The following is a 25,716-nucleotide window of genomic DNA, read 5'->3' as shown; positions in this document are numbered from 1 at the left end:
TGGTTTCTCTGTGTGTCTAGCTTCTTCTTCTCACAAGGCTAGCAGTGTGGATTCGGGTGCATCCTGAGGGCCTCCTTTCAACCTAATCAACTCTTCAGAGGCCCTATCTCTATATACAGTTGTAGACTGAGGTACTAGGGATGGGGCTTTAACATAGAAATTTGGGGGCCTCCATTCAGCCCATACATCTGCATTGGAGGTACCCACAGATACATCCCAAGGGCCCCACCACAGTAAGTGCTTTTCACATCATCCCCTCACCCTTGGTCTTGCCTGTGCTAGGTGAGCGCTCTCCCTGCGGGCTCTTCCTCTAGCCCACCAATCACTTTTTAAATGTCTTTTTTCCTTTTTGCCTTGTTTTAAAATATAGGTCACAATTTTGGTATGTTTTCAGGGCATAGTTTTTGATAATGGGATTTCATTATCAATGAGGATGTTATTCTGCACCTTATTTTCTTAGATAATAAATTTATGGAGTTGGCATTAATATTTTTATGGTTTTTTTAAATAATGAAATTAGTTTTCCTAAACTTTCAGAAGGGACCTTGGTTCTGCATATCCTTTCTCACTTTCTCTTCTGAAGTTTTCATTTAGTTTTGGTACCAGGGATTGAACCCAGGGTTGCTTAACCACTGAACCACATCCTCAGCCCTTTTTCGTTTTTTATTTTAAGACAAGGTCTTGTTAAGTTGCTTAGGGTCTCACTAAGTTGTCGAGGCTGTCTTTGAACTTGTGATCCTCCTGCCTCAGCCTCCTAAGTGGCTGGGGTTACAGGCATGTGCCTCCGCATCTGGAAGTTTTCACGTAGTTTTAAGAAATATAGCAGCTGGCTTTCGGATGACCTGGCTTGTTCTTCTCCCCACCTTTACAGGCCTGTGTTGGGTTCTATTATTTCTTCTTTCTTTAGTTTAGATTCTAGGGCTGGTGCTGGGAGGGAGTCCTCAGCAGTCAGTTTCCAGGTTACAGGGGTTAGACTTTTATGCCAGTCCCCTGATCTGCAGTGCATAAGCCCTTGCTGATTCTAGCTGCTCTTCTCAAATCCATCTTTCTAGTGACTTTGGCTCTTTTGGGGTTCTCTGTTCTCAGGATGTTGGATGCCCCTCTGTTTCTCTCTTTTCACCGTGGGTGCTGTTATCATGTGGTCTTGTGGTTATTGGTGTTTTGTACCCACCTGCTTATATTTGGGGTTTGTGGGAATGCTTTATCCCTTAGTTTTGAGGTACCGTGAAGTTTTGATGGCTATCCAGTGACTGTTTTTATGTGGGGACTCAAGATTCTCAGAAGTGTCTTCATGCCGCTGCCAGCTTCCCAGGATGCCATGTTGTTTTTAACCTAGCGGAAGAAGGAGTTGGTCTTGAAGTTCTTTCTGCTACAGGCACCTGTATCTTCTGGCCTGAGTTTTGGGATCCTGAGCTCTCTCAAAGCCCACCACCTATTCTACAACACAGGTGTGGCCTTTGCTGAGTTTTCTGAGGATTTCACTATTAACAGTGAAATAGAGATGACATAAAGGACTAAGCCACACACACAAGAGACCCATGGAAAGGGGACTTGAATAAAAATAGGGTTTTCCTCTCACATCAGACTTCAGAGTAGGTGTCCCAGGTCAGTGGACATTGTTGCCCCGTGGCATTTGGGGACCTTGACTGCTTTCCATTCTTTTCTTTGTGTTATGGGGGACATTGTCCTCATCTGCTTGCTCAGAGCTGGGTGAATGGCACTTGGAGATTGTAGCTCTTTAAGTGACTGGACAGTGGAGCATCTCAGTTTGGAAGTGGCCCAGGTCACCTACTGCAGGTTCTCCTGCTAAGAATTCACCATGCAGATAACAGTTTAGTTTATGTTCTGCACCAATCCTGTAGTCCCTGTTTCTGAAGTTATTTTTATAGTCTGAAGCTTATAGTCTGGAAGGTTCCTCAAAAAGGGTCAAGAGAATAATATCCCCAGAGTTGTTACACATTGACGATAGATACACAATTTGTGCCCTTTGTACTTGAAAGTCAGTTTTATTGGATATAAAGATTCACAGTTTCTTTCCTGGAGTGTTGCAGGTATGTTATTTTGTTTTCTTCTGGCATAAAAATGTTGCTGTTTATAAGTCTAATGATAATCCAATTTTATAGTGTAAACTGCTGCTTTTTTTCATAAATGCTGAGTTTTTTTAAAACTGCAAGTCAAATGGTATTAGTTTCCTGAGGCTGCTGTAACAAACTACTATAATCTTAGTGACTTAAGACATCAGAAATAAGTTTAGTCACCGTTTTGGAAGCCAGAAGTACAAAATCAAGGTGCCAGCAAGATCACACTCCTTGCAGAGGCTTTCAGGGAAAGTTGATCCTCTCCTGTGGAGGGGAGCCTGGGCAATGTCCTCTGCACTAGGCAGCCCTACATCCAGCTAAAACTCTTCTACCAGTCAAGAAAGGAAAACTGGTGTGGGTGGACAAGGGAAGTGTTCAGTTCTCTCACTCCTCTCCCTGGGCGCCAACCTTTTTGACTTGGAGACTTGGGATCTCTATCAAAGGAGAGACTCCTATTGTCCTAATCATTCTTACTTGTTTCTTCCAGTCTATCCAAAGAGATCTACAGAGAGTAGCAGTTCAGAACATGGGCTTTGGAGGGCTGGCCTTTATTAATTATCCCAGCCTTGCAGTTTATTAATCATGTGTCCTTTAGAAGAATTAGCATCTTTGTGGTTCAATGTTTCTCCTTGGTAAAATGGGGAAACTGTGGTTCTCCTCAAATGAAGGTTGATGTACATGAAGTTTGTGGTGCAGGTGAGGTACTCAAGAAAATGATCATAATGATCTATAATTAGGAAATTTTATGTTTGGTACACTGATATGTAGTCTGTTTTCTGGATCACATTGTGGGGCCTCTGGTGAGGTAGGAGATTTGGGGGTGAAGAGTCAAATGTGCCTGTGGGGTGAAGACCTGATGAGGGTTTGTGAGTACCGTGAGTGGCCTGTTTTTTCTGTGGGAATCGTGTGCTGAAGGCAGGTGGGATAGATTGTCATAGGATCATGGGAAAAGACCACGTGCAGAAGAGATCTGAGGAGGCCCCACAGCTGGCCAGAAGGAGCAGAGCCTGGTTAGACTCTGGGTGCCGTTGACCATGAGTGTTAATCCAAGTACTAGTTACAGGATTGGAGAAGGCAGCAATTGGAGGGCAGGATTAGGGATGACGTAGTGAGAAAAGCTAAAAGCCAAGGTTAGAAACGGTGGATGAGCTGCCCCAAAGACCAGATCATGTGTGGGTGCTGGTGAGACCAGGTGGCACACGGTGGTCCTGAAATATTTAGTGACTATGGAAGGACATACAGCTCTCCAAACTCTGAGAACCATGTGGCTTTTGGGCAGGTGGCAGATCTAGGATTGCACCTCCTCCTGCCTTATCTGAAGGGGACTTGTCTTTGCCAGGGACTCCTGGGCAGCTTCAGGTAGGATGCAGGGAGGAAGAAGGAGGTGGAGGCAGAGAGCAGCCACTCGGGGGGCATTAAGGAAGCAGAGAGCCTGAGAAGGTGGCATGTCATCTGCGGGGATACACGGGGGCTGAGAACACACCATGGTGTCCAAAGTGTAGAGTGTATGCAGCAGTAGTGCCCGAGTCTTATCTTTGGCACAAAAATGAACCTACAACGTAAACTCCTTTTAGTCTTTTGGATACCATGGAATGGAATGCTGTTAGCATCCAGTTAGCACATTGTGGATGCAACTCGGGCCATATTTGTTTGCCCGGTAAAACAGTGAGTGTCACAATTACCCTGTTTCTTGTTTGAAAATGATTTTCAAGGATTCCCTTTGCTTCCTACCTCTGAAACCATGGCTGAGATACTGAACCTCCCAGGGCTTCTTTTTTTTCTCCCTCTAAATCTGGGAGAGAGGCAGGTAATATAGATACTACCCTATAGAGTTATCAAGAGGAAAAGACGAGTTAATAAAGTTCTTTGAACTGCACAGCTGCATATGAGCATTAGCTATCACAGTTATTATTTCAAAACAGTCTATTGAAGTAACAAGTAAGATAGAAGTCTTCGTCCCTTCTCTCATTTACTTGTTGCACAGAATCAAGTAATTGAATCCAGCCTTTCATTTTAAATATGAGGAGTTTGTGTTCTAGGAAAAAAAAAAAAATCCAGTGATTTTTCTTAGGATCTTGCCGTATTACATTGTGGGTCTCAAACTGCTGTGAACTGCACATTCTTTGCTTTGAGTCACTTTATGTAACGGTCATATTTTATTCACAATAGAAAGTAATTTTCTGTTCAGATTTGTACCATTTTTACTATGCTAGGAGTTTATATTGTCTTATAAGGAATAGTCCAACCAGATGTGAATATTGTTTTCCCAGTTGAGAAGTAATAAACTATTAAGATTTAGAATCAGGAAATCATGATTGTAGTCTTAATTCTGATCCTAGTATACTATGGAACCTTGGAAAAAATAAGTTTGCCACCCTGGGTCATCTTTAAAATGAGGATCTTATGTTGTTATATTTTAAGGGTGCTGTGGTTTGAACGTGTTCCCTAAAGTTAATGCTTGAGACACTTTATCCTCAGTTCAGCAGCCATAAGAGATAGAGCCTAATAAAAGGTGGTCAGGCTTTGAGGACTCTGCCTTCATGAAGAGATTAATATCATTGTCTCTCAGGAGCAGGTTGTTACAAAAGTGAATTTAGTCCTCTTTTGTTCTTTTTGCTTTTACCATCTCTTACCTTTCTGCTTTCTGCCATGGGATAATGCAGTCAGAAGCCTTTGCCAGGTGCAGGGCCCATGACTTTTGACTTCCCAGCCTCCAGAACTGTTAAGAAGTAAAATGATTTTTTCTTATAAACTGCTGAGTTTGTAGTATTTTGTTATAATGATGCAAAATAGACTAAGACATAGAATTCCTTTGGCTCTGATACTCTACAATTATGATTTGCAAAAATGCATATATTATATGTTCACAAAATATGTTAGAAAAGTTAGTAGATATGAACAAGTGAAAAAAAGGAAAAAAAGAAAAGAAGAAGAAATTGGTATGTAGGTAGGTAGGCAGATATAGAATTAAATTGACTTTGGTTCTTAAAGATTTTCTTAGTCCTGAAAAACTTTCAGGCATTTCCCTTTTAGCTCAGTTTTTTTTAAAAAAGTATTCCTATTCTGCATACTAGTAAGGATTCTTCAGAGAGCTAAAGCCAGTGGGCTACATATGGATGCACACATATATATAGGGGCAATGTTTTATGGGAATTGGCTCATGTGACTACGATGGTCAAGAAGTTCCATTGTCTGCCATCTACTAGCTGGAAAGCTAGGTGAATTGGTAGCATAATTCAGTCCTATGCCAAAGGCCTGAGAACTGAAGAAAGTGGGAGTAATATGGGCTGCTGATATAATTCCTAGGGTCTGAAGGCCTGAGAACCAGAGACTCTGAGGTCTGTAGAGCAGAAGAAGATCTGCATTTCAGCTCCAGAGGAGAGAATTCACCCTTCCTCTGCCTTTTTGTTTTGTTCAGGACCTCAGCACATTGGATGTTGCCTCCCTACATTGGTGAGGGTAGATCTTACTTACTTTATTAGTCTCTTTCCACAGCACCTCACAGAGATACCCAGATATACTTTTTGCTAGACATCTGGACATCTCTTAATCCAGTCAAGTTGACACGAAAAATTAACCATTGCATTCTGTATTGCACCCTAGTATTTTCTTTTAACCCATTATTACAGAGTAAGATCATTGAAGGCAGGAACCATCTCCCTTTCACATTCCATTACTGTCATACCTCCTAAGTTCAGTGTCTTGCAAAGCAGTTGTAATTAACTGAGTTTTGTTAATATTATCCTGCTTAAACATAGACAGGAATTAATGACTGTGTATCTTAGGAAGTATGGGTTTTTTTTTTTTTTTTGTATGTTTTCCCAAAAGAAAAGCATGAAATGATGTGTTTGGGCAGGAGTGATGTGAGCTGTACATTTTTTTTTTATTTTAAGTTACTGGGTATTGAATTCAGGAGCACTTGACCACTGAGCCACATCCCCAGCCCTATATTGTATTTCATTTAGAGACAGGGTCTCACTGAGTTGCTTAGCGCACCTTGCTAAGGTGCTGAGGCTGACTTTGAACTTGTGGTCCTCCTGCCTCAGCCTCCTTAGTTGCTGGGATTACAGGTGTGCACTACCTCACTCAGCTGGGCTCTACATTTTTAATAACACTGCTTCCTATCCCAGTGGACTCAAAGCCCCCAGTTGGTCACCAGCTCATGTAGGGTTCTCAATTCAAGTGATTTTTCTGCTCTTATGTATAGAAAAAGGTATTGCATTATTGTCATGTGTGGTAAATTGCTTTTTTGTTGAATGAAAAGAGAGTTAATTGTGGTGGATAGACTCTTTATCTATAAATAGTAGAAGTCACTCAAGTGACCAATTTTTTTGAAAACATTACTAAAGAGTTTCCAACCCTGCACAGTTGTAAAATAAAGAAAAACCTTCATACCACACTGAATTCTTAAAAAATTCTGAATTATGAACAAAATTCAAAAGGAATGCTTTTACACTTCTGGATGTGTTGATGAATATGATATTAGCATTATATCCTGTTATCAAACATTTTATTGTCTGTCTTCATTTTAATATACTGTCAGAACTTGCATATTTAAGAGGATCTGAATGTGTATCTTACTACCAAGGGTGAAATAACTTCAGCCAGGCGACACAGGCAGGCATCTTAATCACGCATCATGAAGATACAAAATCTAAATTGCTTAGCATTGCTTCACGGTGCTGACATCTGACCAGCATCCGCATTCCTGGGGCATTAATGATTCAGGGCCATTTAAGGCTGTCTCTGTTTCTAGCCCACCTTAGAGCCAAAAAGGAAAAGCCATTTTGGCCATCCTTACAGTAAGTTCAGCTTAATTCTTCTTTGTAGTTTACAACTTTGGGTGGATTTGAATTAACACAGTGGCCTCTAGGTGCAAATCCAGAGGGTAATATTCACTAGGCAACCTGTGAATGTCCCCTTAGAGTTGTCAAACAAGTGGCCCTCCTTGAACATCCCAGGAGGTATGATGGTTCTTCCAACTGATGTTACATTTCATGCCACAAGCACCATCAAAAAGTGGTAAACCATTTGCCTTGTGATGATAGCAATGCCTTTCTTTCCAGTTGCTTCTATTCGGAATGTGTAGTCCGTGAAGTGAACTGGTGTTTATGGTCCTATTTTTGTGACCAACTTTAATTTGGAACCCAAAGATGGCCACTTCTAACCTGTGACAGGATTTCAGAAATGTTCCAGTTCGACATCATTTTCTGTGTTTCAAGTCTTATGTTATTTTTTTCCCCTCCTTTGGATGTAAATGTTATTCTATTAAACTAGAACTTTCCCCCATTCCTAAATTGCTACCACAGGGATAATTTGCTTTCTAATTTGCTCACTTGAAAGCAGTAGAGGCAGTTTCCACTGTGCCACATTTTTGTGATATGTGAGGCTATTTTGAAAGTAAATCTACAGTCATCTTAGTAGCTGAGATTTCATCCTGCTACTTTTTTTTATTATGCTGGTCTACTTTATGCAGAAGAAGAAGGAAAAACACCAAACCTATTTTGAATAATAATATCTGCTTCTGAGTTTATTTGGAAACACTGATTCCTTTTCTAGGATTTTTTAGTTAGTTGTTTGATTTTTCTGAATTTCCTTTTTCAAAATCCTGGCTGTGGGAGGCCATCCTTGCACGTGATTTGAGTTACCTCCCTGGCTGGGCGAGAGGCGCTTAGACACATCCTTATGTCCAGAGCTTTCCCCACCCTTCTCAGGTCTGAGGGCTTGCCCATGTGGAGACGTGTCTGGCCACTACCCCAAAGACCCAATCATCGCACCTGACCTTGGGACACTGCCCCCCTTGATTTTCATTGGATGGGATTTTCCCCAGAATTTTTTGTTCCCCAGTAAAAGTCCACTCCCTGGTGTGTTGTCTCTCTCTCTCTCTCTCTCTCTCTCTCTCTCTCTCTCTCTCTCTCTCTCTCTCTCTCTCGCCTCTTTAGTAAATCTTGCTACCACAATAGGTGGCTGGAGGCTGGAGCTAGGAGGAGCCGTCTGGGAGCTGGTTTAAAGGTAATTAGAGTCTTGTCTCTTTTAATTCAAAACTCCCTTGGATTTCTCACGTAGCTGAACCTTCATTTATGAAGCCTGTGCTGGCCGTGGGCTAAACCTGGCCACCCCTCTCCAGGTTCTGCACCTTCTCTGTGTTGTAATCTATGCTCAGAAAAGCCCAGGATTTATTCTGCAATTCCCATTTTCCGTGTGTCTTCCAGGTGCCAGTTCCAGTGCATTGTGCGTTTTGTACCCAAAAGTATCTCTTGAGGTATCATCTGTAAGAAGGAGTATCTCCTCCTGAATGGTCACCGTCCCTTTGGCTCTGCTTCTCTTGAGGCTGTGAGCCTTTTATGTTGTCATTTCAAGTTGTTGGTGCATGTTCTGTGTTCCCCGAATTGGATGACCACTGTTGAGAGGCATAGGTATATTCCACACTGCCCAGGTCAACCTGGAAGGGTGGTCAGAGATACTCCTGCTAAGAGATTCTAGGAGAATCTCTGAGGTAGAGATTGGAGATTGATTGCTGTTCTGAATGTGATCAGTAAGATCCAATCGATAAAGGACCTGAATGCTTACTTGATTGTCTTTTGATTGAATCAGTCAGTTCTTTTCTGAGCCCTTCCCCACGAATTCTTTCTTGGCTAGAGAATAAACAATCATAAGTCATCTATATAACGCCAGCAACCCTACCCTTCCCTCCCAACATTTCTATTTCCCACTGTTCATTTTGGTCAGGTCCAAAGTCCACCCAAATAACACTCCTAAAGAAGGTAGAGATAGAATGATAGCCACTTAGCCAGTGATACATTTAACTGTGTATGTTGGCCCGTTTTCTAGTCAATTAGTTGAATATTGAATATATTCTACTATGAAAATACAGGTGAAAAATGGAGCTTTAGGAATTTCGATAGCACTTTGTTCTCAGCTTTCTGTTGGGGTTCATTCTTGACAGATTGTGGATAGCAGGACCCTTAAAATATGTCATTAACACAGCAGAAAATCTGCCAGTGTGTGATTATGGTCAGCAAGGCACCAAGAGCAGGTCACTGGGTATGGCCTGCTTCCATTTCTTCGGCATGTATGACTAGGGTTGTTTTTGTACTTTGAAATAACCCGTTCTATTTTGGTAGACCTTTTCTTCCTTCTTTTTGAACAGCACAGTTTCTGTAGGAGACTCACAATGAACCAACCATTCCCGAGTGGAAGGGAGTGGTGGGCTGCGTCAATACGTCTGTTGCTACTTGGTATGTGCTGCTTCTGGGCTTTGTGGGTTTCTCTTGATTGTGCCCAACTTAACTGCCCTCCCTGCAGATCCAGCCTGCAGGCCATTGTTGCCCTCAATCTTATTCTCAAAGCGCTTTTATTAACTTTTTCTTTTCTGCTCTAATTTTTCTCCATCTTGCCTACTGTACCTGGTAGTCTTCTAACAATAGTGAGAAAGAAAAATACATTCCGGTGGTGTGGTCAGGGGGAAGCAGCAACTGTTTCATTAAAAAAGAAGAAGAAGAATAAAAAAAAAAAAAGCCTTCCAACTTTGTTACTTTCTTTCCTACTAAGTGTTTGTTGACAGAACAGGAGAAATGATTGAAAAGAACCAGCTTTCCCTAATTAAATCTGTCACTGTGAACTTTGCTCTTCATGGAGAAGAGCAGAATTTTTCTTTCTAATTAGTTACTTGTGATTTCTCAGGAAAAATTAAGGCAGAAGGAGATCGGAAGATTATTAACGTTCTTGTGTAATCAGAATCTATTTCTGTGACAGTCAGATGCCAGTGTAAGAAACTGCCAGTTGTTGGCTAGTTTGGGTTGTCCCATGTTTCCTGGTAATAAAACCCTTAATGAGGCTGGTCTTTCATTGCCTGGAATATAAACTATTTCCCAGCCACCCTTTTAGCTAGGTATCACTGTATTACTGAATTTTGATTAATGGCTTATAAGTGGGTATTTCCATGTTCAACTTCTTAGAAGTATCCTCAAGGATGGAAACTGCTCATGCCTTTCCTTCTTCCTGAGGGGAGATTAAGGTGTGATGACTGACTCCATGCTGTCATCTTTGACCTGGAGGTGTACCTTAGTTGATGTATAAGACATCTTGAGCTCTATCTTAATAGTTCAGCTTGTTCTAACAAAAATACAGTGTGCTTTAAATAACAGAGAATTGTTGTTCACAGTTCTGAAGTCTAAATTCCCAAGGTTAAGGTGCCAACAGATTTGTTGTCTGGTGAGGGCCTTTTACTTGTTTTCACTAGTGGATAGAGACCACAAACATTCAGTCCACGCAGGGATGGCTGAGCAGCAAGTCACCAGGAGTGTGTGGACTGTGTGCACATGAAAAAGAAACTCCCGTGTAATCCCTGTTATTTGTTGTTGCTCCCACATGAAGCTGGGCATAATCTTAACTGATTCATTGGACTCTTTTTAATCTTGCGTGGTGTGAGGGAGTCTTTTGAGATTTTTTTTTTTCCACATTGGATTCTCATCTCAGATAAGGAATGCTTTATCTAGTGGACAAGAAAATCTTAACTCTTACTAATAAAAATGTGTAAGATTTTCCACGACATCTGGAGTCTTAAACATCATATGGGAAGCTGCCATCATGATTCTTTTTAAAAATCCCAGAAATACTCTTGACCTCTTTCTTCCCTGTTCTTGTAGTTAGCTATTGTGTGGGACAGACAAAGAGAGACCCTTTTGGGAGTGACCCAGGATGGAATGAGGGAACATGTGATGGTGAGAACAGCCCTGTTGGTGGGGAAGTTTGAGCCCCGGCAGGACAAGGGAAATGCCTGATGGTGGTGGTGGGGGGAGCCAGGCATGAGAATCAGCCTCTGAGCCAGATGAGGGCATCTGAGCAGGAGGAAGGGCAGGAAGGGCTGGTTGTTACCATAGTTGTGCAAACGCCCAGTAGTTGGAAGCATTCCCCAGGTTCATCCTCATTAGGACTTAGTGAAGTAGTCACTCAGTAGTAGAAGGTAAGCTCAGGTAAGCACCGGTGCCCAAGAGGCCCCCTGGTGCAGCTCCCCAGGGTCACTTCCTAGGTGCACAGAGCACATTTCATTCCAAGTTACAAACCATCAGGACATGTGGGAGGAATCTTGGTTCCAGGAGCTTTTGGCCCATAATGTCAACAGTGTCTTATATGCTTGCGTGGTCATGTGGGGCTCCTAGACTCTGTAGCCAGGTATGGGCCACAGGTCTGCACATCCCTGAAGGGCCTCAGAGGTGTTTCCAACTTGAAGATGAATCACTCGTAACTGTGAATCAGTACTGGTGTACTTGGAAATGAGCGTGGAGATGCCCCAGTCTTGCTGTAAGAGAACTTTATTTTATGCAGTTATATATAGGAATACAATAGGTAATGGTTTAACAATAACCTAAGTAGATAGGTTAAAGGTAATGAGAACTAGAGTTCTCACTGTTAGAGAAGGAATTAAAAAATAGAATGAGTCCTGTATGTATTGGACTCAGATATGCTGGAGTGAACTAAAGGTTTTTAATAACATAAATAGACAGTAAAATCAATGTTGATTTTAGAAGTATGTGTGTGTGTGTGTGTGTGTGTGTGTGTGTGTGTGTGTAGTTTCCTAGTTCTGTCCACTGAGGAGCTGAGATTACTGACTCCCCCAGGAACAGCTAGCACAACTGGTACCCAGAGTTTGGCTTACAAACCACATTTCCCACAGAAAAGAACCAGAGTTTATTGGAGAAATTGCTGATTCCTGGACTGTGTCAGAAAAAGTGCAAGATAAGCTTGAATATCAGAAAGCAAGGATGTGCTTAAAGAAGGATAGGGACATGTTGAAAGGACTTAGAAGCTAGCGTGGATGGACTCCATATGAGACACTGTTTGAGCATCAACATAAATAGTAAGGGATCATAATCCCTTGACCAAAATAGGAAACCACAAAACGATATGAAGATAAAGAAAAGCATATTTTAAAATGAACACTGTTGCCATTTTAGTCTGAATATTTCTTTGTCGTGGGTTGGTCCATCTTGTGCCTTGTAGGAAGATGTTCATCAGCATCCCTGGCCACTGCCTGCTGAACCAGTGCCATCAGTAGAAATGTAATGCAACCACAGCAGGACATTTTAGATTTTCTAGATTGGGCAGCCTCATCAGTTTTGACCTCTGGTGCAGGTGGCATAGTATAGACGGAGTGTGTGTTGGAGGGAGCGTTCTCCTCTCCAGCCAGGAAGCAGAGAATGAGGGCGACAGGGGAAGGACCAAGGTCACTCAGACCCCTTCCAGGACATACCCACAGGGACTACAGGACCTCCCACTAGGCCCACTTCTTGAAGGTCCACAACATCTCTCAGTGTCTCTACCCTGGGGACCAAATCTTCAGGATGGACCTTTTGGGGGGAAACTCATCCAAATTCTAGGGAGGACATAATGTGAGATGATGTGGCTTGCAGTTTATCCAATTGGTTGTCCACATCAAGGAGAGAGAAGGCCACAGACAAAAGGAGGCCAGAGAGATCTGACTACAGGCAACACAGACTGTGAAGTGGCCCTTTTCATAAAAGAAGCAGCTGTGGCTTTTCTGGGATGGGGGCTGATGGTCACATCGTGTCAGATTGACTTCTTTGATTTTGATGGTTCTATTGTGGGGTAGGGGGATGTTTTGGACTGTAGGAAGTATGTCCCCAAGTTGTAGGGCCTCAGGCCAGCCGCTGGATCTCAGAGTTTCTGGCCAGGAAAACACATCTTCGGGTTCTATTTTGAACTTTTCTATAACTCTGTGATAACATTAAAACAAAAAAATAAAAAGCATACAAAAGTTGTAATCAGGAGTGACGCATGCTCATTATTTCCTAAGTATGCTGGGATACAAATCCAACCTTGAGACTATTCTTAAAAACAATTTTTTTTCCTCATTATTGCTTTAAGGAAAAAATCTCTAGTGCATTAAAAGAATGTTCTTATAGACAGAATATTGGAAAAAGTTCTAGGTCTCTTTTTTACATAAATGCTGTGTTTATATGAAGCTGCCCACAGTGAAGTTTTAGAACCTAAAGTGGAAGAGTTTTCCCTTCTCTCTCTCTCTCTCTCTCTCTCTCTCTCTCTCTCTCAAATTCTCAAATGTGTAGATCTGTGTATATTTTCTTTCTTTACAGTTAGAAAAAAAAATATTGTTTTGCAAATGTAATCTCATTGAGCACATTAAACATCATGATAATATTTGAAGCTGGTAAGCAGTCTGCGTTTCAGACTGAGTCTCTGAAATGTCAACCAAAATATGTATAGAGGAAATGGTGAGGGCTTTTCCCCCTGATCATCTGACAGTGCACGGGCAGTTTCTGGATGATGGTGGAGATTAACATGTTGCTGCCTCTGTTTCAATATGGTGAAACATAGTTGAGGCCTTGTGCTACACTGTACCTTGGCTTCTTCTGAGTGGCACATGTTTAGGAGATAGATGGGCAATATTAGGCCCCAAGACCAGGTCGCCAAGCATATAGGTAAGTGGCCCATATAACATTTGAACCTGTGACATTAATCTCATTAGCTCTGACTTGCTGTGCTAATTGCACCTTTGATTGTGTCACTCTTCTTCATTTGGTTTAACATTTAGCAGATAGTCTTATATGAATCCAGCTTCCATTTTGAGTGGTATCAGTTCAACCTGTGAAGATAATTTAGCGGTTTACCTGCTGGGGGCACAAGTATAATTTGGATACATTTCCTGAATGTGGTTTTTAATTTTTTTTCTGTTTTTTTTTTTTACAGTTTCCTTGTCCCACATCACACAACTGGTCCTCAGCCACAACAAACTCACAAGTAAGTTCACTTTGTCTTTTTTGTTATAAAGTTTCTCACTTTGGGAGAATGTTATGTATGGTACTGCTGATCCTGTTGTTAACTTTAAAGAAACTAATAACAAATGATTTTGGGGAAACTTAAAGTTTATTTAGTGGATAACTAAGAAATATGAGCATGGTGTCTTCCTGTATTTTATAGTCGACTCAGCTCCCATCAAAGAGCTCTTTTCTGTATAGAGAAAAGGACACTGTTTGTGTGGAAGTGGCTTCATTCAGGGATGGTAAAAGCCATGGTGACCAGAAATGCTGAACCATTGGTTAACATTGCATAAAAAAAATACTTGTCAAAAGTATTAGCCTGAAAGTTCTTTGGTTTTTATCTAGGCTTCTCTTCAGGAGAGGAAGACTTAAATGTTAAATAGGCTTTCCTTCTCTGCTTGATGGGGAGAAAAAAACCTCCAGATTGTCAAGTTCTATACATTTGCATCAACATTTTAATAATATTTGAGGCTAGTCCCCCTGCCCACCTAAAACTTCTCTTGGGCATGAACAGTGTTGTGGTACGGTTAACATGCAGTGGAATTAATATCTGTTTTAATGAGAATATCTTAGGTGAATGATGGGCCATTTTATTCTTAGTGCTGTGGCTCTAAAGATTTTAATGACAGGGGCCCTCTCTCCTTTCTCGTTCCTAATTGACTGTCACATCTTTGAGCTCGCCATATTTCCTGCAGACTTGAATGGTTTTCTAATCATGTGGCAAGAATTTGTTCGAGTGCTTTCTGAGTCCAATGAAGTTGAGCAGAGTGTCATGTTGAGGGATTTGTGTTGTGAATTTATGTGTGTGCGTGTTATAGATGGCTTGGAGCAGTGTCACAGAGCTGTTGATTATGGAGAATCAAGAGTGGCAGTGAGCGAGGGTCCCTCATGTGCAGGAAACAGGCAGATGAGCTCATTTTTAGCTAAAGTGCAAATTTATACGGCAAAGACAGAGTGGCACAATGGTCACTTGGCAGTGGCCCCACAAGCTGAAAGTGAGACCTGCAGGTCACATGTGAACATTATAATCGGCAACATGTTGTGAGTTCCCTTGTTTTTGCGGGAGATGGTCCTGCTGTCCATGGAGACCCTAATCCCAGATGTGAGGGGATTTGCTGTTTGTTTTGGATTTCTAAATTCCCCAAGACAGCAAAAATTCTTGACACTCTTCACTGCACAGTTTACAAAGGTATCGCTTAACTGATGCACTGACCATTGTTAGATCTGTGTCATTATTGTAACAAAACAGATTATATGTAAGCGTGAAAGGCAAACCTGCCTTGTTCCTGTTATATCATCCATTGATCTGTCCTTTAAAAAAATCTTTCAAATAGTTGCAGTTTATTTCTTTTTTATCTGTCGGCGGAGAGAGAAATCTCAGGAATCAATGGATCAGCTTCTTTCTCCAGGCCTATAATATTACATAAGTTTAGAGGAGCATAAATAAGAAGTTAAATGGTGTGGGCTTTTTAAAGAGGCCATTGACCGTGAAAGAATCCAAACTTCATATTTCTCCACTCCCTGGTTTTTTTTTTTTTTTTTATTGTTCTTTGTTTTTTCTCTCCATTTGAGACACTCTTGACCTAATCCAGTATAAACTCTAATTAATCGTCTTGGTAAATTCTGTTTCAAGCCATCTCGAGTGGTGTCATTGACACCCAATCTGTTCCACTAAGGTCAAATTAGCATCTTTTACTATTTTTCTGGCATTTAAATGAATGACTTTGCTATGGTTTTTCAAGTGTTTATAGTAAATATGTCCATTTGATGGAAATATAAATATGCATTAAATGTAAGTGGCTGAGCACACCCTCCTGTCACTTTTCCGTCTAATCAGTGTCTTTCATTTTCCATTGTTTTTAATAGGGGCTGCCTGACAAGGCTACATTAAAACCACTGGGACTCAAAAGACAAACCCCCCAGCACCCGCTTTTATCTCGCTAAAGTATTTGTGTTTTTCTGTTGCTTTGCCAATTATACTGCTCTCTGACATTTCTGCTTGGTGCTTACAGAATGAGTGACTAGCCTACTCCAGCCGAGGCCTTGATCTGGGGACAGACACTGTTTGACTCCACTTACTTGAATTAATATTTGCAGGGGCGTCTGATCCTTGTGACACTGAGTTGAAGTCCCTTTTCTTGTTGGTGATTTTGACTTTGATAAGTAGTACACACAAGGACACAAGGCCACGGGAAAGCCTACAGTGGGCAGCATGATCCTGAAATTCCCCAAGATTTTGTGGACAGAAATTCTTGAAGTTTCTTAGCTACGTAAAAATATTTCAAGGTGATCAAGCTATCACTGTTTGAGTGTCATCATTATTACAATAAAGCTGCTTAATTTAAACCTGGGGTACTGTGGCTGCATTTGATGGGTTTGGTGAAGTCAGTGGGGGAAATAATGTCGGCAGTAGCTTTCCCTGATTTGCATACGTGATACAGTGATACAGTCAGGAGATGGGATGCAGGAGCGAGTGGTTCCTGTTACTCCTGCCTTGCTTCTATGATTGGCCAGGTGCAGCCTGGGAACTCAATAGGGGAATTCTGACCCAATGGGTAGAGTTTCGGAGAGTAGATCCTTTTATTTTACCTTTCTTTCTTTCTTTTTTTTTTTTTTTTTTGCAGTGCTAGTGATAGAACTGGGGTCTCATGCATGCTGGGCAAATGCTGTACTGCTGAGCTATACCCCCAGCCCCAGAGTAAAAATCCTTTCAACATATTTGTCTCAGTGCCTGTTCACATCAGTGCACATGCCTAGTGCCAGGTGCTGTCTGCCTGACTTCTAGAAACTGTGCCCATCTAGCCCCATATCCCATCCAGCCTTCTTCCCCACAGCTGCTGGAGGAAGACTGTTTCTTCCCTGTGCACCTGTGCTCACTTCCCTCCTGTCTTTCCTACTTCCATCTGGAGCAGTTTTTCCCTGTCCCCTCCTGGAGGCCCCCAACTGTTCTGCCTCACTTGGCAACTCTCTTCACAGCCCCTTTCAGCCCCAGCCCCTGAGGAAACCCTCTAAGTTCCTCAACTCCAGTGCAGTTCCTTGTCCTTGGAAAGGTTTCACATGCGACATGTTTCTTCTCTATCTCCAACTAGAGTGGTTCAGCTTTTGTGAAAGCAGGAACCATTTTTTTAGTCTGGTTTAGCACCTGTGGCTGAGCGCATGGGGCTTTCCAGTTAATTCTGTGCAAACTGAAGGAAGGAGAGGGCTGACAGGGAACACCAAAGAGGAAACAAGAGTGGGGACTGATACAGGGACTTGAGTGGATCTGGTTGCCACAGACTTCTGTATTTTACTGGTCATATGTTCATTTCAGATGTGCTGGACTGTGAGTGCCCCAAGGAAATGCTGTGTTATGTCCTAGAAATTGGTGTCTGAGCAAGCCAGCTTTTTTGTTGCTGTAACCAAAAGACCTGACAATAATTTTAGAGGAGAAAAATTTTATTTGGGGCCCATAGTTTCAGAGGTCTCAGTCCTATGATGATTGGCTTCATAGCCCTGGGTCTGAGGAGTGGCAGAGCATCATGTCAAGAAAGACTGTGGCCAAGGAAAGCAGCTGGGGACGTGGCATCAGGAAGCAGAGAGAGACAGAGCTCCGCTCACCAAGAACAAAATGTATATCCCAGTGACCGCCCCCTCCTCCAGTCACACCCTCCCTGCCTACAGTTACCACCCTATTAATCCCTGCCATGGGATTAATGCACTGATTAGGTCAGAGCTCTTATTACCCAATCATTTCACCTCTAAACCCTCTTGCATTGTCTCACATGTGAGGTTTTGGGGACACCTTATATCTAAGCTATAACATTGTCCTCCTTACAACTACTGGGGTCCTTTCATAATTGAGGAGGGATGCTGTGATGGTGTTTGGGTACACCCAGGTATGTGGCTGGGATCACAGCCACACCAGAGTGCCTTTCTCTACTCAGTAGCCCTCCTGGGCTTGGCTAAGTTCTCACTTGGTTTTACTTTTTTCTCTTACTACTTTGGGTCTCACGGGGGGACAGGGTTGTTCCTCTTTCATTAAAAATTAGTTTTCTGTATGTATGTGTCCAAATTATGCACTAATTTCCTCATACAATTAATTAATTAATCATGTTTCTTGTGGTGAGGAGCCCCATCTTCTACTCATTTTGTATCCCACCCCCACAAAAGTACTAAAAATATTTTAAACATGAAATAGGTACTCCGTACTGGTCAATTAATGGATTGATTAGGTGGCCAGCTGTGCTAAGTCCCAGCAGTCTGATATGACACACCCTAGGGCCTGTTTGCCTTCGTAATACTCCAAGAAGGAGACCTGGCAATTATTCCAAAGATTGTCTTTTTGAGTCTCTGTGCCCTGCTCTTTCTGAGTCCCCTTGCCTTCTTGGTTGTTACCCTCTCTGTTAAGTCAGTGTTACAGCTGAATCTTTCTCAGTGTCTCGTTAATCTGATCCATGGGTTTGATGGTATTGGGGAATGTCAGCTTTGTAAATGTTTTTTCCTTTTTTCAAAAAGAAATTTTTTGTGGAGACAATCATGTAAAAAATTGTCCACTAGAGGTCACTGTTGAGACACGCATTTTCCATTCCACCCCCCAGGTCTGGTATCTAAAGATTAAAAACCAACTTTGTGGTGTGAGAGGACATTTTTTGCAGGCTGTTTGGCTCAGTTCTGTATCACAGGACATATTACTGTTGCCATTTACATAGTATATTCTTATCACATTTTTAATAGATACATCCTATAGAAGGAGGTATGTTGTTTTTTATTTGTCTCCTAAAAGTATATATTTGGTTTCATGTATCATTTTTTAAGTGTTTTTTTTTTATGGCTACTTTCATGAGTTAGAAACATATCTTTATTTTCCATTATCTTTAAATTGGAAGAAGTATAGTACTTTCCATTGTATTTTGTATTGGACATTTATGAGTTTTTTTTTTAGCCTGTGGAAAAAGGTTGAAAAATGTCTATGTAATCAGATTTTAATTCAGAAACGAATGTGGAAAAATTTATAAATGTTCATTTTGTGCATATTTATATTGATTCTTATACTACCAAATGTCACCGTGTAGGAAAGACTATGCATTATGAAATGTATGTTAAACATTACTGATAAAACCGTCTCTGGGAATTCGGTTTTTTTTAGCATGAAGCTTTTTTTTTTTTTAAGTTTCGAATGTAAATTTACACCTATAGCAACACTCATGTGAATATTGAAAGTATGTTAAATAGGGCAAGATTATTTTTTATTTTATGACCCATGCATTAATAATGATTAAGCCCTCATTATTTTGTGCAGTAAATACAAAGATTGCCTTTTCATTTTCTTCAGACATTGAGTAGCCCCTCAATTATGTAAACCTTTCAGAAGTAGGTCTCTGAGTAAAATTGTTTGGTCTTATACTTTGAAATATTAAAGCACTTTCTTTTTTTTTTTTTTCAATGATGCTGAGGATAGAACCCAGGGCCTCATGCTTGCTAGGCAAGCACTCTCTTGCAAGCTACACCTTTAGCTTCATACTTTGAACTTTTAACTGTCATGTAAAACCTTCTCCTGAGGTATTCTGGCAGTTGTGCCTGCCATGTAGGGTATTAGCTGTGACTAAATCTTGTCATTTAATGTATTGGAAATGCCAGGAGGTGGTAAACCTAAGCCATATGGGAAAACATGAGTCTTTTAAAAAGCTGTTTCTTATTAGATATAGCTAATGTATGAATTGGACCTTATCAAACAAGAAAATATTAGGATATTCTCTTCAGTGCTTTTAATAATTTCTTTACCAAGGGTAATTTCCAAATCCATAAAGAAGTTAAGATAAATACTTCTGAATTTTATTCAGATGTATATATTGATAGACTATCTACCATAGTCTTACTATGAATAAAGCTGAATATTGAATATGAAAGTGTTGCATTGTCAAAATATGCAGATCCAGTTATAATGAAGAAAATTGAGCAGTTTTTTTTTTTAATGTGATAAATTGAAGCCCTTTTCTATAGACATAATGGATTGTTGGGATGAGAGAGAAAAATTAACTGTCCCAATTCACAAGAATGACCTTCACCACTCTCTCTAGACCTTGCTCTTCCGAAGTTATTCCCTCTTTCATAGATTATTTGTCATCCCTTATGCAAAAGTTCTTGTGCCTCGCTTGTATGAAATTAAACTACGAAGGGAATATGCAGAATAAATTGTCTCCGTGTCAGGAATTTATCTTATGACAATATCAAAACAACTTGCTGTTTGCATTTTAACAAAGTCTAAATGTATTTATAATACAGAGGTTTTGATCAATAGCTTATTTTTTTAATTAGTGCACATTTATCAGTTTGTTACTGTGCCAACATTTGAAAGATTGAAGTTGAAAAAATGTATACTTAGAATTTTTGAGTCTGACAGCTATTAATTAAACAATATCTATCTGTTGGTGGCAGTAGGCAGGTTACCTTGAAAAATTGCCTACATTTGGGAATTTGCTGTTATTTTTGGTGTTACTAAAGAAGCATGTGAGATCATCACATGGGAGTGTGTTGGCCCAGTGGCCCAGACCCAGTACAGGCCACGGCCAGTGGGCGATGTGGAGAAACTTCCTCACGGTGTCCACCTTCAGCTGACAGACCATGGCCCTTATGATTCCTTTGTTGCTGGCCCCACCCACCAAAGTGTCCTCTTCTAGAATCACCTTTGCTGGGAGCCTGCTCTGTGCTAAGAGGAAGCTAGCCGAAGCACAGTGTATTCATTCCTTCTCTCTCAATGTATTTTTAAATGGAACAATGTCAGCCGTGACACGTTGAGAACGGTGGCAGGCTGTGGAGAAAATAAGGTGGGATCAGGTGAGCCTGTCACTTTCCAAACTGTAACTAGTCCATTCGGGGGGCTGATCTTGAAAAGGGTTGCTTTCGCTGTTTACAATAGAACACCTGTCAAACAGAATTGATTAAATAGCAAAAATATTACATGTATTTGGTATGTAGCCTATTGCTCCTAGGGCCACGATAAACAGGACAATGTGAGATTAAACTAAGCACAAGAGAAATTGATGGAATGAATAGATTCTGTAAGTGAGAGATCTGTGGGCTATTGCTAGAGTATCATGGCATACTGTTTTACAGTATTTTTTCTGTTTAACAAGTAGAAGGAGGTACACTCTAAAATAACGGAAAGATGTTTAGTATAGCAAATGCATAAACTAGTACCAGTGCTTTGTGATCATGGTTGATACCTTGCACCGTGCATCATTGTGTGTGTGCTGTCCTTTCACATGATTGGCAGCACAGGTTTATTTATACAGCATCACCACAGACACGTGACGAATGGGTTGCTCTAGGGTGTTACACTGGCTACCATACTCCTGGGTGATGGGAATTGTTCAGCTCTGTTGCAGTCTAGGGGACAGTGGGATGCGTGCAATCCATTGTTGACTGAAATGTTGTTATGTGGCTTGTGACTGTATTTACATTTTTTGTTGACTCTTCTAATTAATGTGGTGTGTGATAGTGAGTGTGTGTGGCATAGGACAGCATGGATGTCCTAAGAGGCACAGTGCTTACTTATATTCCTTAGAGCATTTTTTCTTAGCTTTTCTTAAATCATTGGCTTTTTAAAAGAATAAAGACTGTGGCCATCTACAAAGAAATGCACATAAAGCTTATACTTTCAGTGGGTCTATGGGTCCTGTTAAGCCCATCCATGAATTCTCTGGGGGTCTGTGTATCTGAGGTTTAGAACTCTAGACGAGCAGAAGGTAGCGCTAGTCTATTTGCAAAGCAGATGTACTGATGCTGTTTCTTAAAGGAGATGTTTCCTGGAAATTTGTACAAAACTTTAAGATGATTTTTAATGCAGTGTGAAACTCACTCTTGATGGCTTTTAAAGAACGTTCATACTCACTGCCTTATTTATCTGCCTTAATTTTTTCTGTTTTTAAATAAGAATCTGTACTCTTGTAACCCCCGTCTTCTCTTCCCATTTCAGTTTTTCTTTCTCTTTCAGTCAGCCTTGAATGACAAAGCCACTCTGGTATGATTGACTCTCAGTTAACAAACCTGTTGACCTCATTTTCTGCTATTTCCCTACTGACCCCTCTTTTTGTTTTTGTTGTTGCCTTAGATTCCCCACCCCCTCCCCGCCTATATGTTCCTTGTTCCAGTTACCTGATGAGTTTCTTATTTGAAACTATCTGTCCCTCTCTTGGAATCCTGCTCATACTCAGCAAGCTTAGAGGAATCCTCATCTTTTCCAGAAAGTCCTCCTTTCCCTGCAACTGACCCAGTACTGCGTGGGAAATAAACTAGAAGGCACCCCACAGTCTCTTTGACTGTGAAGAACAACACCCCACATGCCTAGTAACCTCAGTGGGAAACATTTACTGAACCCCTGCCCTGCATCAGGTCCAGGAAACAGGCTTAACATGGTCAAATAACAAGAGGTGAAAGGTGCTGGGCTTCCATATGACTTCCCAGCCTCTGTACTGCCATTCTCATGGCTAGAAGTGATGGATGTCTGTCCCAGTCAGGCCAACCGCTGAGCTCTGTGGAAGGAGCATTTCTGTGGTCCCAGATCCTTACTTGTTCCTCACAACGCCAAGGGGATTCCTCAGGTAGATGACAGAGTTGGATATAGGGGGCTCATCAAATCCACTGTGTGAGTCCTGTGGATTTTTCTACTTCTAAGTGTCTCCCCCATGTCCCCTTCCTTCCCTTCGCATCCAGTTACCCTGTGCCTCAGCTTCTAGATATGGTCAGTTAGAAAGAGATGCAGCCCAGTGTGGCCTCTTGCTGAAGTAATTCTGCATTATAAAAGAAGATAGAAACGCAGGGTAGAGTATGCTTTGCATTTACATAATACATACATACACATAAAAGTCTAAGTAGCCCTCTTTCTAACACTGAGCTTGCTTTCTCCATTGAGTAAAGAATTTTTTTTTTTTTTGGTGTCTTCTTTTTTCTCTTGTTCCTCTTGGTGTCTGGGGTCCCCCCCCCCCGCCCCAGCAGATTCTCTGTCTCTTTCTTACCCTTTACCAGATGTCACTTCCTCCCTAGGTCTGGGCGTATGACCCTGCAGACTATACATGTTGGGGGTACGCACCCTGGCAGGACTGGAGTGCAAGTTAGACTGTGTGTTCCTGCAAGAAGTCAGGCTTTGCAGGTGCACCTGAAGATTGTACAGACGGTTCTCTGTGTGTTCTGCCTGGAAGTTAACATAAGATGCCAACATTAGTTTTTGCATCCTCAGAGGAGAGGAAACCCATGTTTGCCAGCTTCTTAGGTGATTTGTTTGGTTATGCATATATACTCTTAAAGCTCAGGGATATATATTTTTGCATGTTTGGCTTTATATTCTAGAATCTACCTTATTGCTTATTTGCACCTTTCCCCCCTAATTTTTATATAATTGATTATTCTCATTGCTGCTCCTGAAAGAGTGTTTTTTTTTTTTTTGTGGTGATTAAGTCAGGGATATTTTTGGTTATTTAAAATTACTTAAGCTGCAAAATCCTAAGGAGAATAATCCACGGAAGGATACAATAAGTATATACTTTGGGATGTGGGTGCTTGGCACTAGCTTGTTGGTTAACCAAAAGGAGCATTACCATCATTATTCCAAAATCTAATAATATTTGGGGGGACGTTGGCTTTTATTGAGGTGGATGCTTAGATATTTTGCCATTTTATTTTTACCTTGAGGAACATGTAGAACCTTCTAAATGAGAATTTGCTCCAGTGTTTCATAAACTTTATGTTTTTAAATAACCTATAACTACTGTAATTCACTGCTTTAATAGCTGCTTGGGGGCCAATCCCATAAAATTCGTGAAGCCAGTTATCATTAGTATACTTTTGAACTTCAAACTCTTATGGTAATATATAATTAGTTCATTATCCACCTTGTGGTTTTGGCCAGAAAACAAAGATAATTAATCACTATAAGTATGAATGACCTTTTTTTTTGTATATAAAATTCTGAAGAGCATAATTATTTGTATGCAAGAGTAAAGATCCTTCTTTACATGAAATCATTAAAATGGCATTGAGGGCTATGATTCCCAGTTTGCTGAAAGAATTGACGTGTATATAATTAGTCTAGACATTACCTCTGTGGTGTGAATAGACTGATGTTTTCCACTTGCTGTATGTAGCTAAGGATTAAAAGGGCTGTGCTATTTCTTTGACCAGGAAGGACCCAAGTCCTATTTCATTACAGTTTCTGTTAATTTAGTTTCTTCTCACCTTTTCTCGTTCAGGCCAAAAGAGGACAGTTGTCATACAATAATTGTACGACAATTGTATTCATCACATATTGAGGCAAAGAAACATTTGGTTTCTTTGTTTTCTTTTTAGTGATTGTTTTCTCCCATACTGATTGTGTAATAAGTAATCTCACTCATTTTCCTGTAGTCTCATGTGTTTTTTTTGGGGGGGGAGGGGAGGTGGGATACCAGGACACTCAACCACTGAGCCACATCCCCAGACCTATTTTGTATTTTATTTAGAGACAAGGTCTCACAGAGTTTTTTAGCACCTCGCCCTTGCTGATGCTGGCTTTGAACTTGGGATCCTCCTGTCTCAGCCTCCCGAGCCGCTGAGATTACATCTCATGTTTTTAATAATATTTCTAGAAAACTTTGTTGTGGTAGTACAACCTAAGCTAACTTAGTATCCTTTACCATTCTTTATACTTTTCTTAAAAAATAAAAAAAGTAGTAGAAGCATGCAGTGATATAAAAATACCACCAGACATTTTCATTTGTTATGGTAGCAGACAAAAGTAGCGTGTTTTTTGCCAGGTGTGCTGACACACACTTGTAATCCCAGGGACTCAGGAGGCTGAGGCAGGAGGATCTCAAGTTTGAGGTCAGCCTGGGCCACTTACTGAGGCCCTCAGCAACTTGGAGGCCCTGCCTCAAAATAAAAATATAATAAGGGCTTGGGATGTAGTTTGGTAGTAAAGCCTCACTGGGTTCAATCCATTAGTACCAAAAACAAAACAAAATAACAAATCTCTTTTTTAATGTAAATATGTCAGATTTTTAGGTCTGTTAGCTCTATTTCACTATAATACTATTGGAGCCTGTTGGCTTAAGTTATTGAGGTGGATGCTTAGATATTTTGCCATTTTATTTTTACCTTGAGGTGTAGTGTAGGTGGTGACACTTTTGCATCTTTGTAAATGGGTACAAGATGGGTGTTGCACCCACTGCAGCCCTGGGCATGTACACCACAGTGCCACCTCCTGCCTCAGCCCTCCCCGTGGACAGTTGGCTTCCATAAAGCACCTGCTCCAGCTCCCCCTTTTCTTGGCCCTGTGATAATTTGCAACCCATTATTGGCTTCTGGTAATGGATGCAAAGGCTGGATCTTGAATCCACTTTTTTCAAAGAAACATACAGCCGGGTCCTCTGGCTTTCATACCCTAAACTAGCTCTAGCCCGGGAATTGCCAGAGCTCAAAACAGCTTTTGGTGTTTCTGCAAAAAATAATCGGGCATAGCGTAACTGTCACCACCCAGAAGTTGGGTGGAGGTGGTAGAGTGAGGTCACCTCCGGATTTCATGCTTGGGCTGGTGATGGAAACCCACATGTGTTCTGAGGAGCTTCTGGTTTCCTGGCAGCGTGGGTGTTAACATGGTGCATAGTCTATTACTGCCCTTCTGTAGCTGAAGAGGACCCGGCTGTTGGTGCTAACCATATGGCTCTAAAGACCAATGCATGATCCCCCTGACCGTTCTGTGGGCTGCACCCGGTGGATCTCCCTTCCTTATGTTTTGCATGGCGCCTGCTGTTCCCAGAGCCTGTCACTCTTCACAGTTTTGTTTCTTTGCCTCGGGGGGCCAAGATGCTTTTGCTCAAAAAGCCCCTGAT

At 41.2% G+C, this 25,716-nt stretch overlaps 1 protein-coding gene across 3 annotated transcripts in view; it reads left to right on the top strand.

The window, feature by feature from the left end:
• Positions 1 to 25,716, top strand: part of Rsu1 (Ras suppressor protein 1) — a 191,224-nt gene that overhangs the window by 8,083 nt on the left and 157,425 nt on the right. For all 3 annotated transcript variants that reach the window (XM_026408133.2, XM_026408134.2, XM_026408135.2), the window contains exon 3: positions 13,806 to 13,856. In XM_026408133.2, coding sequence (XP_026263918.1) covers positions 13,806 to 13,856 — 51 coding nt within the window. The remainder of the gene's footprint in view (positions 1 to 13,805; positions 13,857 to 25,716) is intronic.

Source organism: Urocitellus parryii, chromosome 9, assembly GCF_045843805.1.
Source record: "Urocitellus parryii isolate mUroPar1 chromosome 9, mUroPar1.hap1, whole genome shotgun sequence".
In the NCBI taxonomy this organism is placed as follows: Eukaryota; Metazoa; Chordata; class Mammalia; order Rodentia; family Sciuridae; genus Urocitellus; species Urocitellus parryii.
Note: the sequence above shows the minus strand (reverse complement) of the source record. Positions and strands in the feature narration are given on the sequence as shown.